General features: G+C 43.7%; 1 protein-coding gene across 14 annotated transcripts in view; it reads right to left on the bottom strand.

Moving 5' to 3' along the window:
• The window catches only part of LOC124036470 (armadillo repeat protein deleted in velo-cardio-facial syndrome homolog), a 355,671-nt gene that overhangs the window by 153,584 nt on the left and 185,574 nt on the right, over positions 1 to 16,513 (bottom strand). Inside the window, exon 1 of one of the 14 annotated variants that reach the window (XM_046351102.1) lies at positions 2,967 to 3,476. The exons of the other annotated variants lie outside the window; for them this stretch is intronic. Coding sequence (XP_046207058.1) covers positions 2,967 to 2,987 — 21 coding nt within the window. The 5' untranslated portion in view covers positions 2,988 to 3,476. Of the gene's footprint in view, positions 1 to 2,966; positions 3,477 to 16,513 lie in introns of those variants that run through there. 14 annotated transcript variants of the gene reach the window in all.

The following is a 16,513-nucleotide window of genomic DNA, read 5'->3' as shown; positions in this document are numbered from 1 at the left end:
CCAAACAATGCCGCTTCTCATACACTACATGTCTTCAAAGCACTGCCTTCCACCACAGAGGCACAAAGACAGCCTAAGCAGACAGACAGAGATGAGGTATGGAAATAAATACAGGGATGGTTGGTTGGTGTATGCATCGCCTTCCCCTGCAAGAGAGTGTGGGAGTTAGATGACTTAATTTCACCCAGGAATCAAACAGCATCTGAGGAGGCACGGAAGCCTTAGTTAATAATACATGTGAAACCCCCATAAGCTGTCAGACTGACAGTGGCCCACACTTAACACCAGACACTAAGTCCCTGGCTGAATTCAGGTGGTTTCTCCTTACTCAGCCGTTGAAAGGAAACGTCTGAGACTGTGTCCCAAATAGCATCCTATTTCCTCAATAGTGCACTACTTTTGACCAGGGCCCAATGTGGGACGCAGTCAGATTCTGCACCTGTAGACCACAGAGGAAGATGATTACCATCTGCGTTTTGGAACATTTTCCTTTTCCCTTTTTCTTCACGGTGAAATCTCCCATGATCCCTTTTTCACGAGGGTGAGCGGTCTACCTGTACTAGCGTCAGGCTATTCTGAATAAGCAAATGTTTAGGGAGCCACCCGTTGGTCTGCAGATCATCGAAAATAAGGCAAGTTTAAATTTAACTTTAACAGACCGACCGAGGCGTCGGCAAGAATTGAGGGCTGAGGGAGTAATCTTCATTGGGTTAGGATTCATTGAACATAAGCTGCCCTACTGCTGCTGCTTTAAGATGGGTTCAGGGCACAGGAACATCTGTGCAATATAGTACTCTACTCTCTACTCCCCCTGCCTGGCCTCTGCTCTGTGTCTACCCTCTGATCTGCAGCATATGTAGCCTGACCAGACCACCGCAGATCTGTGCTTTATGTCCTCGAGGTATAGAAATAGCCTGAGATATCAGATCCCTACACGGTACATCCCAGCTGAAGCCAAGGGATGGGTGTGGAGGTTAGATGGGGTTACAGAAACCTTTCAACCCTTTGCCCTTAAAAAGGCAGACATCGCTCAAAGAAGACAACAAAAACAACAGAAAGACTCCAACAACAACACTGACCCCTGGGCAATCCATTTAGGGCCTGGGGAAGGTGTGTGTGTGACAGGGACAACCACCCCCGCAGCAGGTGTTCTCTCACTGAGGAACTTCCCGCCTAGTTGAAAAGGTCGGCAGAAGCGGGTCTCGATGCCAGCGCACCCTAAAGCATGAAAGGCATCTCCAACGGCAACAGAGGTCAGGGACAGGCAGCATTCCACACATCCACACTACATTTTGGGAACGCACCCTAGAGAGGTCACATGCTGGTGACACTCTCAGGTATCACTGAGCAGTAAGGCCTCGTAAGATTACTGGAAATACACACACAGTATAGTAAGAGAGAGTTAAGGGTGAAAATACAAAGATGTTCTTTTGGCTCCAAGCTGTTGCCAGTTTTCAAGTAGCATCCATCCTCAGGGCAGCCGTAAACAGATTATCAGAGCAACAACAATAGTTGACACTCCAGACTTTTCTAAGTCCAACCTCCACCCCATCCATCCCAATATACTGCAGAGGGGACTGGGAGGAGGAGGAAGGGCTGAGAATGAGCAGTTTACTTTATTCAAAGCCAGATTGTTGTCTCTGAATCCTAATATATACCTTTTTGTTTATATATACGAGCAGTGCCAAGTTCGGGCAAGGAAGAGCGCGTTCTCACAGTGTAGGATGCTTTGCAGAAAGACACTTCCAGCACCACACACACACACACACACACACACACACACACACACACACACACACACACACACACACACACACACACACACACACACACACACACACACACACACACACACACACACACACACACACACACACACACACACACACACACACAATTTCAAACACACATCAAAGACAGTAAAAATCACACAAACAAAAGCACATTCCTCTGATAGACTAACTGTGCTCCTGAGAAAAACAAAAGGTTGAAATAGTTGTCCTCTAGCAACCACAGCTTCGATTGGCCCTTACAGGGAGGTTATAAATCCAGTCTTGTGGTCTTCCTGACTCTTACAACCAATCGTTACAGAGAAACTTTCAGCACATCACTTCCACTGGTCACCCTAAATGGGATCTAATATGTTCCATAGGGCTACTGTTGGGGTCACCAACAGAACTCGACATGTGTGTTATCTGGACATCAGAATGTTACTGAAAAACTTCCAGTCTGTGGCAACGTGGATAGACTACCCATTTATCATACCCATGAACGCTTACAAGACAGTAATTACATCTATAGATATCTGTATGCTCTTATCAGAGTACACTACAGGCTACAAATAATGTAAATAAATAGTTAATTATATAGGACTAGCAAGTAAAGAACCCCATACTTTTTTTACTAATCACCAGGAATTCCTCCCCCAAAATTCTCACTTTACAAAATCTTTTCCCAAGTATTCTCACGAATAAAGATTGTGTCTCAATGTAATCAAGGTATGAAATTATTGTTATTTTCCAATAGTCTCTTTTTAGGCTTAGTTGTGGTCAGTTTGCTGTGTGCAAATTATTTTAATTATGTTCCAGCCCCCTGACCATTCGCCCCGACAAAAATCGGCCTGCGGCTGAATGTAATTGCCTACCCCTGCACTAGAGACTAGTAAACACACGCATACACCACACTCCTCCTGAAGGACAAGAATGCAAAAAATAGGATATTTTTCAAGTTACTGAAGATGTTTTGCGGGAAACTGACAAAAACACTGATGTAAAATTTGACCTCCCAGGACAACAAGCAAAGCATAGCAAACATGAAACATCATTAACCCTCTACCATCAAGCACAATGAGCATATACAAAAGGAAAACACAGGAGAAGTAGAGAGAAATAGATGGAGGAGGAGGAAAAAGAGAGACTGAGGATTGAGGGAAAGAGCCGGGATAATCGGGTAATCACAATACTAACCTGTTTCACTTCAGCAGGCATTGTTCAAATCCCTTTGTTTTAACCTCCTCCAAAAAAGGAAAACAATTTCCTTCTTTCTGAAAAGTAAATTTTTCCCTCTTTTGTCTCTAGTTTCTTATTTCCGTAAGCGCAGAGGCAGCTCAGAGGCAGGCAGCCATCCTTTCCCCACACTGTCGCTTGCGCTCTCCCTCTCTCGCTCTCTCACACACTTTAAGTCCTCTCAGAGAGGGAGCAAAAATGCCTGCTCTCTCCTCTGCTCAGTGGAGATACTGAAATGTTCAGGACAGTAGACTACAGCCGTGTGGACAAACCAAAGACGGTAGTACGAATCCAGTGAAGGAGGGGAGCAAAACAAAACAGCACGCACAAACACTCTCTCTCTCAACAAAAGTTACCCGGAGAGGGGAACAAAACCCTGGATTTAAGAGAAAAGAGGGAAGGAGGAGGGGTGTGTGTGTGAATAGTTCCCAGACAGGCAGCAGTTGCCCTGTGTTGTGAGTGTATAGCAGTTTCAACCCTCTCCCTCCCTACTCTCCTCCTCATGCAGCATCTATGCAAAGGAAGTCCCTAACAGGGGGGGGGGGGCTGACAGACAGATGCAGCTGAAGCATACACATACAGGGAGCCCAGCTCTGGCCCCACCCCATCCCACCAACATACCAAAGGAAGGGGGAGAGAGAGAGTTCCAAAAAATGTCCAGTTGCCAGGTCCACAAATAAAAAGTTCATCTAGACACCGTTGCCCTAGAGCACAAAAAATGTACCTAACTCGGCCTGAACATCACCACCACAGGTAACTTCCACAAAGCTGTGAACAATCTGAGAGCCTTCTACGCCACCAAAAGGAACATAAAATTCGACATCCTAACTAGGATCTGGCAAAAAAATACTTGAATCAGTTATAGAACCCAGTGCCCTTTATGGTTGTGAGGTCTGGGGTCCTCTTACCAACCACAAATTCACAAAATAGAACACCAAATTGAGCCTCTGCATGCAGAATTTTGCAAAAACATCCTCTGTGTACAATGTAAAACACTAAATAATGCAGGCAGAGCAGAATTAGAACGATACCGCTAATGATCAAAATCCAGAAAAGACCCATTCAATTCTACAACCACCTAAAAGGAAGCGATTCCCAAACCTTCCATAACAAAGACATCATCTACAGGGAGATGAAGCTCGAGAAGAGTCCTCTCAGCAAGCTGGTCCAGGGGCTCTGTTCACAAACAGACCCCACAGAGCCCAAAGAGAGCAACACAATTAGACCCAACAAAATTGTGAGAAAACAAAAAGATAATTACTTGACAACTTGGAATATACTAACAAAAAAACTCAAACTAGAATGCTATTTGGCCCTAAACAGAGAGTACGTAGTGGCAGAATACCTGACCACTATGACTGACCCAAAATTAAGGAACGCTTTGACTATGTACAGACTCAGTGAGCATAGCCTTGCTATTGAGAAAGGCTGCCATAGGCCAGTGGATGCTCCTCAGAGGAAGAAGGGGAGGACCACACTCCTCAGTGAATAGATAAAAACTATACTAAACTTTTCAGATAAAACTATACTAAATATATTCACTTCACCAAATAATTGATTAAAACACACTATTTCACAATGAAGGTCTACAGTAGCCTCAACAGCACTCTCTGGGTTAGCACCATGGTGTAGCCGGAGGACAGCTAGCTTCCGTACTCCTCTTGGTACACTTGACTTAAATAAAAGACCTTGGAGGCTCATGGTTCTCACCCCCGTCCACAGACTTACACAGTAATTATGACAACTTCCAGAGGATATGTTGTCCATCAAAGGATCAGAGAATTAATATAGTACTGAAAGCATAAGCTACAGCTAGCTGGCACTGCATAAAACGCAGTGAGTAGATGACATAAAGAGAGAGAACGACAACAGTTGAACAGTTTTGAACAAATTAATTTCTTCAGAAAATGAAGAAGCAAGAGAGCGAGAGAGAGAGCTATATTTCATTGTATTTTTTGTTTTCACTTTCACTTACTTTGCTAACGAATGCAGCTCGCTAGTTTAGCCTACTTCAACACCCAGATCAAACAAAGAGGGATGCTAATGTTACCCAGCTGGCTATGGCTATCCAACCGTGTAACTCTTCCAAGTCAGGGTAAGCTTTTGGTTTTTACTTATTTATTGCCATCGGGGCCCACCGGTGTAACTGCTAAACTGGTTGCTGTACACTGTACTGCATAATTGTAACATTAGCTCTAGTAGCTATGTTGACGATAACGTTAGCTAATATCGTAACAACGATGTAGGCTGTGTGTAGCGGTTAGCGGCTATTATGGAGGTTTGGCTTGGAAAGGTTTTTTCGCCTGGTCACAGACATCTGTTGTGTTGTGCACTGAAGTCCACAAGCGAAGAGGTGAGAGGAGAAGAGTGCGTAGATGCGAGAAGGAATTATACAACAAGTAAAGTCATCATGCTGTTCGTACAGTATGCGGTTGCTACGAAAGTGAACTGTGTTTGCGGGTGATCATGGGCGTATTCATTCCACAAATTCTGTTGAAGAGCATTTTTTAAACGGAAGCAAACGGGAAAAAAACTATTTGGACTAATGATTACACCCTAGATCAGCTAGAAGCAGGCAAGAGTGTGCAAGGCAGTATTGAATGTGTAACCGTATGTCACCTTGATTACTCACATTTTTCTCTCAACCTGTGCATATACGTTGCAAACTTTCATTCGTAGGCTAGGTTGTAGCAACTTCATGATGGGTATAGGGGAAATTATAAACTGGATGCTGATTGGATGAAAGCTGTGTTATATCAGACTGTATACCATGGGTATGACAAAATATTTATCTTTACTGCTCTAAATACGTTGGTAACCAGTTTATAATAGCAATAAAGCTCCTCGGGAGTTTGTGATATATGGCCAATATATCACAGCTAAGGGCTGTTCTTAGGCACGACACAACGCGGAGTGCTAGGACACAGCCCTTAGCCGTGGTATATTGGCCATATATCACAAACCCCCGAGGAGTCTTATTCCTTAATTGTAGTATCATGTAGTAGCCTAAACATATCGATGTTACATTGAACTGGGTGAATGAAATATGAATGACAGTCATCCAATATGCTGTAATAGAAATAAGGCAATGCTCATAAAAAAAGTAAAATCCTCCCTCATCTTAAAAGACACCGACTGCCACTGCCGTAGGCAGACCTGGCTCTCAAGAGAAGACAGGCTATGTGCACACTGCCCACAAAATGAGGTGGAAACTGAGCTGCACTTCCTAACCTCCTGCCAAATGTATGACCATATTGGAGACACATATTTCCCTCAGATTACATAGACCTACAAAGAATTAGAAAACAAACCCAATTTTGACAAACTCCCATATCGATTAGGTGAAATACCACAGTGTGCCATCACAGCAACACGATTTGTGACCCGTTGCCACAAGAAAAGGGCAACCAATGAAGCATAAACACCATTATAAATACATCCCATATTTATGTTGATTTCATTTCCCTTTTGCACATTGAAACACTGTACATAGCCATAATATAACATTTGAAGTGTAATGTTTACTGTTTATTTCTGATAGTTTATTTCACTTGCTTTGGCAATGTAAACATATTTCCCATATCAATAAAAAGCTCTTTGAATTGAAGCTTCCCTAAAAGAGGGGAGGGCAACATTTACACACTCTCTCTCCCTCTTCATCCTTCCCCTCTATGCCTCTCTTTCTCACCAACTCTTTGTCCCCTTTCCTTCACTTACTGCACTTGATATGAGGGGGGAAAACTGCCGGCTTTAAAGAATTCAGCTATAATACTGTGACCCACAGTGAGGAAGAATGTTCATCTAATCATGTAAATGTACTTGGCCAAGACTCAGACAGGATCTCAAGCAAGGCGACCTTTCTTTATAGGACACAACTTTGTGAAGGCTTGACTACACTTTGGAAAAAGGACCTAACACAAGAAAGGCCCAAATCCTCAGAAGAAAGGGAAATGGCTGAGGTTTGCATTCCCCAGCTGTGCATAGTATTATATTAGTTCACTTCTCTGTGGAAAACAACTACTTGAGTTAGTCTCCAAGAGAGACTATTTTACATAAAACTGCAGTCTGCACCCCGGCATTTTATGATCTTCAAATTACACACTTAATTATTTACAGACAACATGGCCTTTATAATACTCTCATATAACCCATGACACGGTGCTAGGCTTTCTGCAACACCGAGCAGCGCGTTATAAACATATTGTAAATAATCCATCGCAGGTAATCAAACCCAATTAGTCATTTTCTTGCCTGTCTGCCTGTCTGCCTGTATTTGGCTCGGAACAGATGGAGAAAAGGTTAATGTACTGCAACATGCCTCGCACTGACAGACACCTCAGATGAAGCTGCATCTGGTAAAATCATGTTTTCTGCTTCCCTCTTCAAGATGTGAGAAAATGAGGAGGAGGAGCAGGAGAGAGAGAAGAGAAGAGTGGTGAGAGGGAGAGGAGGAGCAGGAGAGAGAGAAGAGAAGAGTGGTGAGAGGGAGAGGAGGAGCGGGAGAGAGAGAAGAGAAGAGTGGTGAGAGGGAGAGGAGGAGCGGGGAGAGAGAGAAGAGAAGAGTGGTGAGAGGGAGAGGAGGAGCGGGGAGAGAGAGAAGAGAAGAGTGGTGAGAGGGAGAGGAGGAGCGGGAGAGAGAGAAGAGAAGAGTGGTGAGAGGGAGAGGAGGAGCGGGAGAGAGAGAAGAGAAGAGTGGTGAGAGAGTGAGGACGAGCGGGAGAGAGAGAAGAGAAGAGTGGTGAGAGGGAGAGGAGGAGCGGGAGAGAGAGAAGAGAAGAGTGGTGAGAGGGAGAGGAGGAGCGGGAGAGAGAGAAGAGTGGTGAGAGGGAGAGGAGGAGCGGGAGAGAGAGAAGAGTGGTGAGAGGGAGAGGAGGAGCGGGAGAGAGAGAAGATGGGGTGGTGAGAGGGAGAGGAGGAGCGGGAGAGAGAGAAGAGAAGAGTGGTGAGAGGGAGAGGAGAAGCGGGAGAGAGAGAAGAGTGGTGAGAGGGAGAGGAGGAGCGGGAGAGAGAGAAGAGTGGTGAGAGGGAGAGGAGGAGCGGGAGAGAGAGAAGAGAAGAGTGGTGAGAGGGAGAGGAGAAGCGGGAGAGAGAGAAGAGAAGAGTGGTGAGAGGGAGAGGAGCGGGAGAGAGAGAGAGAAGAGTGGTGAGAGGGAGAGGAGGAGCGGGAGAGAGAGAAGAGTGGTGAGAGGGAGAGGAGGAGCGGGAGAGAGAGAAGAGTGGTGAGAGGGAGAGGAGGAGCGGGAGAGAGAGAAGAGTGGTGAGAGGGAGAGGAGGAGCGGGAGAGAGAGAAGAGTGGTGAGAGGGAGAGGAGGAGCGGGAGAGAGAGAAGAGTGGTGAGAGGGAGAGGAGGAGCGGGAGAGAGAGAAGAGAAGAGTGGTGAGAGGGAGAGGAGAAGCGGGAGAGAGAGAAGAGTGGTGAGAGGGAGAGGAGGAGCGGGAGAGAGAGGAGAGAAGAGTGGTGAGAGAGAGAGGAGGAGAGAGAAGAGAAGAGTGGTGAGAGGGAGAGGAGGAGCGGGAGAGAGAGAAGAGAAGAGTGGTGAGAGGGAGAGGAGGAGCGGGGGAGAGAGAGAAGAGAAGAGTGGTGAGAGGGAGAGGAGGAGAGAGAAGAGAAGAGTGGTGAGAGGGAGAGGAGGAGCGGAAGAGAGAGGAGAGAAGAGTGGTGAGAGGGAGAGGAGGAGAGAGAAGAGAAGAGTGGTGAGAGGGAGAGGAGGAGCGGGAGAGAGAGAAGAGAAGAGTGGTGAGAGGGAGAGGAGGAGCGGGAGAGAGAGAAGAGAAGAGTGGTGAGAGGGAGAGGAGGAGCGGGAGAGAGAGAAGAGAAGAGTGGTGAGAGGGAGAGGAGGAGCGGGAGAGAGAGAAGAGAAGAGTGGTGAGAGGGAGTGGAGGAGCGGAAGAGAGAGGAGAGAAGAGTGGTGAGAGGGAGAGGAGGAGAGAGAAGAGAAGAGTGGTGAGAGGGAGAGGAGGAGCGGGAGAGAGAGAAGAGAAGAGTGGTGAGAGGGAGAGGAGGAGCGGGAGAGAGAGAAGAGAAGAGTGGTGAGAGGGAGAGGAGGAGCGGGGGGAGAGAGAGAAGAGAAGAGTGGTGAGAGGGAGAGGAGGAGCGGGAGAGAGAGAAGAGAAGAGTGGTGAGAGGGAGTGGAGGAGCGGGAGAGAGAGGAGAGAAGAGTGGTGAGAGGGAGAGGAGGAGCGGGAGAGAGAGAAGAGAAGAGTGGTGAGAGGGAGAGGAGGAGCGGGAGAGAGAGAAGAGAAGAGTGGTGAGAGGGAGAGGAGGAGCGGGAGAGAGAGAAGAGACGAGTGGTGAGAGGGAGAGGGTGACAGAAAGAGCGACAGCGAGACAACGAAAATGAGCAAAAGAGAGAGAGAGGAACTAGCTAAATCAGTTGACAAGCTTCGAGACACCATCTCCTTCTGGTAAATGTATGCAAGTCTATCATTGAGGTTGGAACAGTAGCAGAGCTTGCAAAAGCGGAATCTTATGACTTTCAACAGTATGCAATTATTTCCAACAAAATGTCAACTCAGCAATATGGAGGATTATTATGTTGTCTTTCCATTTGTGCAACAAAGGGAATTGTCTCTCCCTATTCAGTGAAATAATAACATACAAGCCTGCCAGTGATTGGAAGGCTAAGAAAAGGGCAAGTGTAGCGTAGGATGCCTATACCATCTCAGAATGCTACTCCTCCTTAAAAGTCATCAATTAAACACCTCAATACTTGAATAAAATAATTTTGGCACTTACAGAAATTCAATTAAATTAAATGTTATTGGTCACATGTGCCAAATACAACAGCTGTGGACTATACAGTGAAATGCTTCCCTAAGAGCCTTTTCCCAACAATGCAGAATTGGAGACGTAGTTTATAGATCGGCAGGCGAGGGTGCTCTCGATCGGCTAGATGTTCTTTACCATTCGGCCATCAGATTTGACACCAATGTTCCTATAGGACACATCACTGCACTCTATACTTCTCTGTAAACTGGTCATCTCTGTATACCCAGCGCAAGACCCACTGGTTGAGGCTTATTTATAAAAGCCTCTTAGGCCTCACTCCCCCCTATCTCAGATATCTAATGCAGCTCTCATCCTCCACATACAACGAAGGTAGGGTACCTTTGAAGGTACCCAAAGAAACACATCCCTGGGTCGCTTGTCTTTTCAGTTCGCTGCAGCTAGCGACTGCAATGAGCTGCAACAAACACTCAAACTGGACAGTTTATCTCAATCTCTTCATTCAAAGACTCAATCATGGACACTCTTACTGACAGTTGTGGCTGCTTTGCGTGATGTATTGTTGTCTCTTCCTTCTTGCCCTTTGTGCTGTTGTATGTGCCCAACAATGTTGGTACCCTGTCTTCTTCTGCTACCATGTTGTGATGCTGCCATGTTGTGTTACTATCATGTTGTTGTCATGTTGTGTTGCTGCCATGCTGTGTTATGATGTGTTACTGCCATGCTGTGTTATGATGTGTTACTGCCATGCTGTGTTGTCATGTTGTGTTGCTACCATGTTGTTGTCATGTTGTGTTGCTACCATGTTGTTGTCATGTTGTGTTGCTACCATGTTGTTGTCATGTTGTGTTGCTACCATGTTGTTGTCATGTTGTGTTACTGCCATGCTGTGTTATGATGTGTTACTGCCATGCTGTGTTATGATGTGTTACTGCCATGCTGTGTTTTCATGATGTGTTTCTACCATGCTGTGTTATGTGTTACTGCCATGCTGTGTTTTCATGTGTTTCTACCATGCTGTGTTATGTGTTACTGCCATGCTGTGTTTTCATGTGTTTCTACCATGCTGTGTTATGTTGTGTTACTGCCATGTTGTGTTATGATTTGTAACTGCATGCTGTGTTATGATGTGTTACTGCCATGCTGTGTTTTCATGTGTTTCTACCATGCTGTGATATGTTGTGTTACTGCCATGCTGTGTTATGATGTGTTATTGCCATGCTGTGTTATGTTGTGTTACTGCCATGTTGTGTTATGATTTGTAACTGCCATGCTGTGTTATGATGTGTTACTGCCATGCTGTGTTTTCATGTGTTTCTACCATGCTGTGATATGTTGTGTTACTGCCATGCTGTGTTATGATGTGTTATTGCCATGCTGTGTTATGTTGTGTTACTGCCATGTTGTGTTATGATTTGTAACTGCCATGCTGTGTTTTCATGATGTGTTACTGCCATGCTGTGTTGTCATGTTGTGTTGCTACCATGTTGTTGTCATGTTGTGTTGCTACCATGTTGTTGTCATGTTGTGTTGCTACCATGTTGTGTTGCTACCATGCTGTGTTATGATTTGTAACTGCCATGCTGTGTTATGATGTGTTACTGCCATGCTGTGTTATGATGTGTAACTGCCATGATGTGTTATGATGTGTTTCTGCCATGCTGTGTTATGATGTGTTACTGCCATGCTGTGTTTTCATGTGTTTCTACCATGCTGTGTTATGATGTGTTTCTACCATGCTGTGTTTTCATGTGTTTCTACCATGCTGTGTTTTCATGTGTTTCTACCATGCTTTGTTATGTGTTACTGCCATGCTGTGTTTTCATGTGTTTCTACCATGCTGTGTTATGATGTGTTATTGCCATGCTGTGTTATGATGTGTTACTGCCATGCTGTGTTATGATGTGTTTCTACCATGCTGTGTTATGATGTGTTACTGCCATGTTGTGTTATGATTTGTAACTGCCATGCTGTGTTATGATGTGTTTCTACCATGCTGTATTATGATATCTTATTGCCATGCTGTGTTATGATATGTTACTGCCATGCTGTGTTATGATGTGTTTCTACCATGCTGTGTTATGATGTGTTACTGCCATGTTGTGTTATGATTTGTAACTGCCATGCTGTGTTATGATGTGTTTCTACCATGCTGTGCTATGATGTGTTATTGCCATGCTGTGTTATGATGTGTTACTGCCATGCTGTGTTATGATGTGTTTCTACCATGCTGTGTTATGATGTGTTTATTGCCATGCTGTGTTATGATTTGTTAACAGCCATGCTGTGTTATGATGTGTTTATTGCCATGCTGTGTTATGATGTGTTACTGCCATGCTGTGTTATGATGTGTTTCTACCATGCTGTGTTATGATGATTTGTTACTGCCATGTTGTGTTTATGATTTGTAACTGCCATGCTGTGTTATGATGTGTTTCTACCATGCTGTATTATGATATCTTATTGCCATGCTGTGTTATGATATGTTACTGCCATGCTGTGTTATGATGTGTTTCTACCATGCTGTGTTATGATGTGTTACTGCCATGTTGTGTTATGATTTGTAACTGCCATGCTGTGTTATGATGTGTTTCTACCATGCTGTGCTATGATGTGTTATTGCCATGCTGTGTTATGATGTGTTACTGCCATGCTGTGTTATGATGTGTTTCTACCATGCTGTGTTATGATGTGTTATTGCCATGCTGTGTTATGATTTGTAACAGCCATGCTGTGTTATGATGTGTTATTGCCATGCTGTGTTATGATGTGTTGCTGCCATGCTGTGTTTTCATGTGTTTCTGCCATGCTGTGTTATGTTGTGTTACTGCCATGCTGTGTTATGATGTGTTATTGCCATGCTGTGTTATGTTGTGTTACTGCCATGTTGTGTTATGATTTGTAACTGCCATGCTGTGTTATGATGTGTTACTGCCATGCTGTGTTTTCATGATGTGTTACTGCCATGCTGTGTTGTCATGTTGTGTTGCTACCATGTTGTTGTCATGTTGTGTTGCTACCATGTTGTTGTCATGTTGTGTTGCTACCATGTTGTTGCCATGTTGTGTTGCTACCATGCTGTGTTATGATTTGTAACTGCCATGCTGTGTTATGATGTGTTACTGCCATGCTGTGTTATGATGTGTAACTGCCATGCTGTGTTATGATGTGTTTCTGCCATGCTGTGTTATGATGTGTTACTACCATGCTGTGTTTTCATGTGTTTCTACCATGCAGTGTTATGTGTTACTGCCATGCTGTGTTTTCATGTGTTTCTACCATGCTGTGTTATGATGTGTTATTGCCATGCTGTGTTATGATGTGTTACTGCCATGCTGTGTTATGATGTGTTACTGCCATGTTGTGTTATGATTTGTAACTGCCATGCTGTGTTATGATGTGTTTCTACCATGCTGTGTTATGATGTGTTATTGCCATGCTGTGTTATGATGTGTTACTGCCATGCTGTGTTATGATGTGTTTCTACCATGCTGTGTTATGATGTGTTATTGCCATGCTGTGTTATGATGTGTTACTGCCATGCTGTGTTATGATGTGTTTCTACCATGCTGTGTTATGATGTGTTACTGCCATGCTGTGTTATGATGTGTAACTGCCATGCTGTGTTATGATGTGTAACTGCCATGCTGTGTTATGATGTGTTTCTACCATGCTGTGTTATGATGTGTTACTGCCATGTTGTGTTATGATTTGTAACTGCCATGCTGTGCTATGATGTGTTATTGATTTGTAACTGCCATGCTGTGTTATGATGTGTTATTGCCATGCTGTGTTATGATGTGTTGCTGCCATGCTGTGTTTTCATGTGTTTCTACCATGCTGTGTTATGTGTTACTGCCATGCAGTGTTGTCATGTTGTGTTGCTACCATGTTGTTGTCATGTTGTGTTGCTACCATGTTGTTGTCATGTTGTGTTACTGCCATGCTGTGTTACTGCCATGCTGTGTTTTCATGATGTGTTTCTACCATGCTGTGTTATGATGTGTTACTGCCATGCGTTGTTGTCATGTTGTGTTGCTACCATGTTGTTCGCCTGTTTTGTGTATGCTACCATGTTGTTGTCATGTTGTGTTGCTACCATGTTGTTGTCATGTTGTGTTACTGCCATGCTGTGTGATGTGTTACTGCCATGCTGTGTTATGATGGTTTGCTACCATGCTGTGTTATGATGTGTTACTGCCATGCTGTGTTATGATGGTTTGCTACCATGCTGTGTTATGATGGTTTGCTACCATGCTGTGTTATGATGTGTTACTGCCATGCTGTATTATGATGGTTTGCTACCATGCTGTGTGATGATGTGTTACTGCCATGCTGTGTTATGATGTGTTACTGCCATGCTGTGTGATGATGTGTTACTGCCATGTTGTTGCCATGTTGTGTTATGATGTGTTGCTACCATGTTGTGTTATGATGTGTTACTGCCATGTTGTTGCCATGCTGTGTTATGATGTGTTGCTACCATGTTGTGTTATGATGTGTTGCTACCATGTTGTGTTATGTGTTACTGCCATGCTGTGTTATGATGTGTTACTGCCATGTTGTGTTATGATGTGTTGCTACCATGCTGTGTGATGATGTGTTACTACCATGTTGTTGCCATGTTGTGTTATGGTGTGTTGCTACCATGCTGTGTGATGATGTGTTACTGCCTTGTTGTTGCCATGTTGTGTTATGATGTGTTGCTACCATGTTGTGTTATGATGTGTTACTGCCATGTTGTTGCCATGCTATGTTATGATGTGTTGCTACCATGCTGTGTGATGATGTGTTACTGCCATGTTGTTGCCATGTTGTGTTATGATGTGTTGCTACCATGTTGTGTTATGATGTGTTACTGCCATGTTGTTGCCATGCTGTGTTATGATGTGTTGCTACCATGTTGTGTTATGATGTGTTGCTACCATGTTGTGTTATGATGTGTTGCTACCATGTTGTGTTATGATGTGTTACTGCCATGTTGTTGCCATGTTGTGTTATGATGTGTTGCTACCATGTTGTTGCCATGTTGTGTTATGATGTGATACTGCCATGTTGTGTTATGATGTGTTGCTACCATGTTGTGTGATGATGTGTTACTGCCATGTTGTTGCCATGTTGTGTTATGATGTGTTGCTACCATGTTGTGTTATGATGTGTTACTGCCATGTTGTTGCCATGCTGTGTTATGATGTGTTGCTACCATGTTGTGTTATGATGTGTTGCTACCATGTTGTGTTATGATGTGTTACTGCCATGTTGTTGCCATGTTGTGTTATGATGTGTTGCTAACATGTTGTGTTATGATGTGTTACTGCCATGTTGTTGCCATGTTGTGTTATGATGTGTTGCTACCATGTTGTGTTATGATGTGTTGCTACCATGTTGTGTTATGATGTGTTACTGCCATGTTGTTGCCATGTTGTGTTATGATGTGTTGCTACCATGTTGTGTTATGATGTGTTGCTACCATGTTGTGTTATGATGTGTTACTGCCATGTTGTTGCCATGCTGTGTTATGATGTGTTGCTACCATGTTGTGTTATGATGTGTTGCTACCATGTTGTGTTATGATGTGTTACTGCCATGTTGTTGCCATGCTGTGTTATGATGTGTTGCTACCATGTTGTGTTACTGCCATGTTGTTGCCATGCTGTGTTATGATGTGTTGCTACCATGTTGTGTTATGATGTGTTACTGCCATGTTGTTGCCATGTTGTGTTATGATGTGTTGCTACCATGTTGTTGCCATGTTGTGTTATGATGTGTTACTGCCATGTTGTGTTATGATGTGTTGCTACCATGTTGTGTGATGATGTGTTACTGCCATGTTGTTGCCATGTTGTGTTGTGTTGCTACCATGTTGTGTTATGATGTGTTACTGCCATGTTGTTGCCATGCTGTGTTATGATGTGTTGCTACCATGTTGTGTTATGATGTGTTGCTACAATGTTGTGTTATGATGTGTTGCTACCATGTTGTGTTATGATGTGTTACTGCCATGTTGTTGCCATGTTGTGTTATGATGTGTTGCTACCATGTTGTGTTATGATGTGTTACTGCCATGTTGTTGCCATGCTGTGTTATGATGTGTTGCTACCATGTTGTGTTATGATGTGTTACTGCCATGTTGTTGCCATGCTGTGTTATGATGTGTTGCTACCATGTTGTGTTATGATGTGTTGCTACCATGTTGTGTTATGATGTGTTACTGCCATGTTATTGCCATGCTGTGTTATGATGTGTTACTGCCATGCTGTGTTATGATGTGTTACTGCCATGCTGTGTTATGATGTGTTACTGCCATGCTGTGTTATGTTGTGTTTCTACCATGCTGTGTTATGATGTGTTATTGCCATGCTGTGTTATGTTGTGTTTCTACCATGCTGTGTTATGATGTGTTACTGCCATGCTGTGTTGTCGTCTTAGGTATCTCTTAACACTCTTGTAGTGTTGTTTTGTCTCTATTGTCGTGATGTGTGTTTTGTCATATTTTTTATTTAAATTATTTTAAATCCCAGCCCCCATCCCCACAGGAGGTATTTTGCCTTTTTGTAGGCCATCGTTGTAAATAACTATTTGTTCTTAAGACTTGCCTAGTTAAATAAAATAAAAAAATACATTTTAAAAATAGTTAAAAAGTAAGACAAATATTTTCTAAATAAAAGGAAATAGTAACACAACAAAAAGGCTATGTACAAGTAGTGCCAGTACCAAGTCAATACGCAGAGGTACGAGGTAGTTCAGGTAATACAGTATGTACTGTACATGTGAGGAGGGGT

Source organism: Oncorhynchus gorbuscha, linkage group LG05 (genome assembly GCF_021184085.1).
Source record: "Oncorhynchus gorbuscha isolate QuinsamMale2020 ecotype Even-year linkage group LG05, OgorEven_v1.0, whole genome shotgun sequence".
Taxonomy (NCBI): Eukaryota; Metazoa; Chordata; class Actinopteri; order Salmoniformes; family Salmonidae; genus Oncorhynchus; species Oncorhynchus gorbuscha.
Note: the sequence above shows the minus strand (reverse complement) of the source record. Positions and strands in the feature narration are given on the sequence as shown.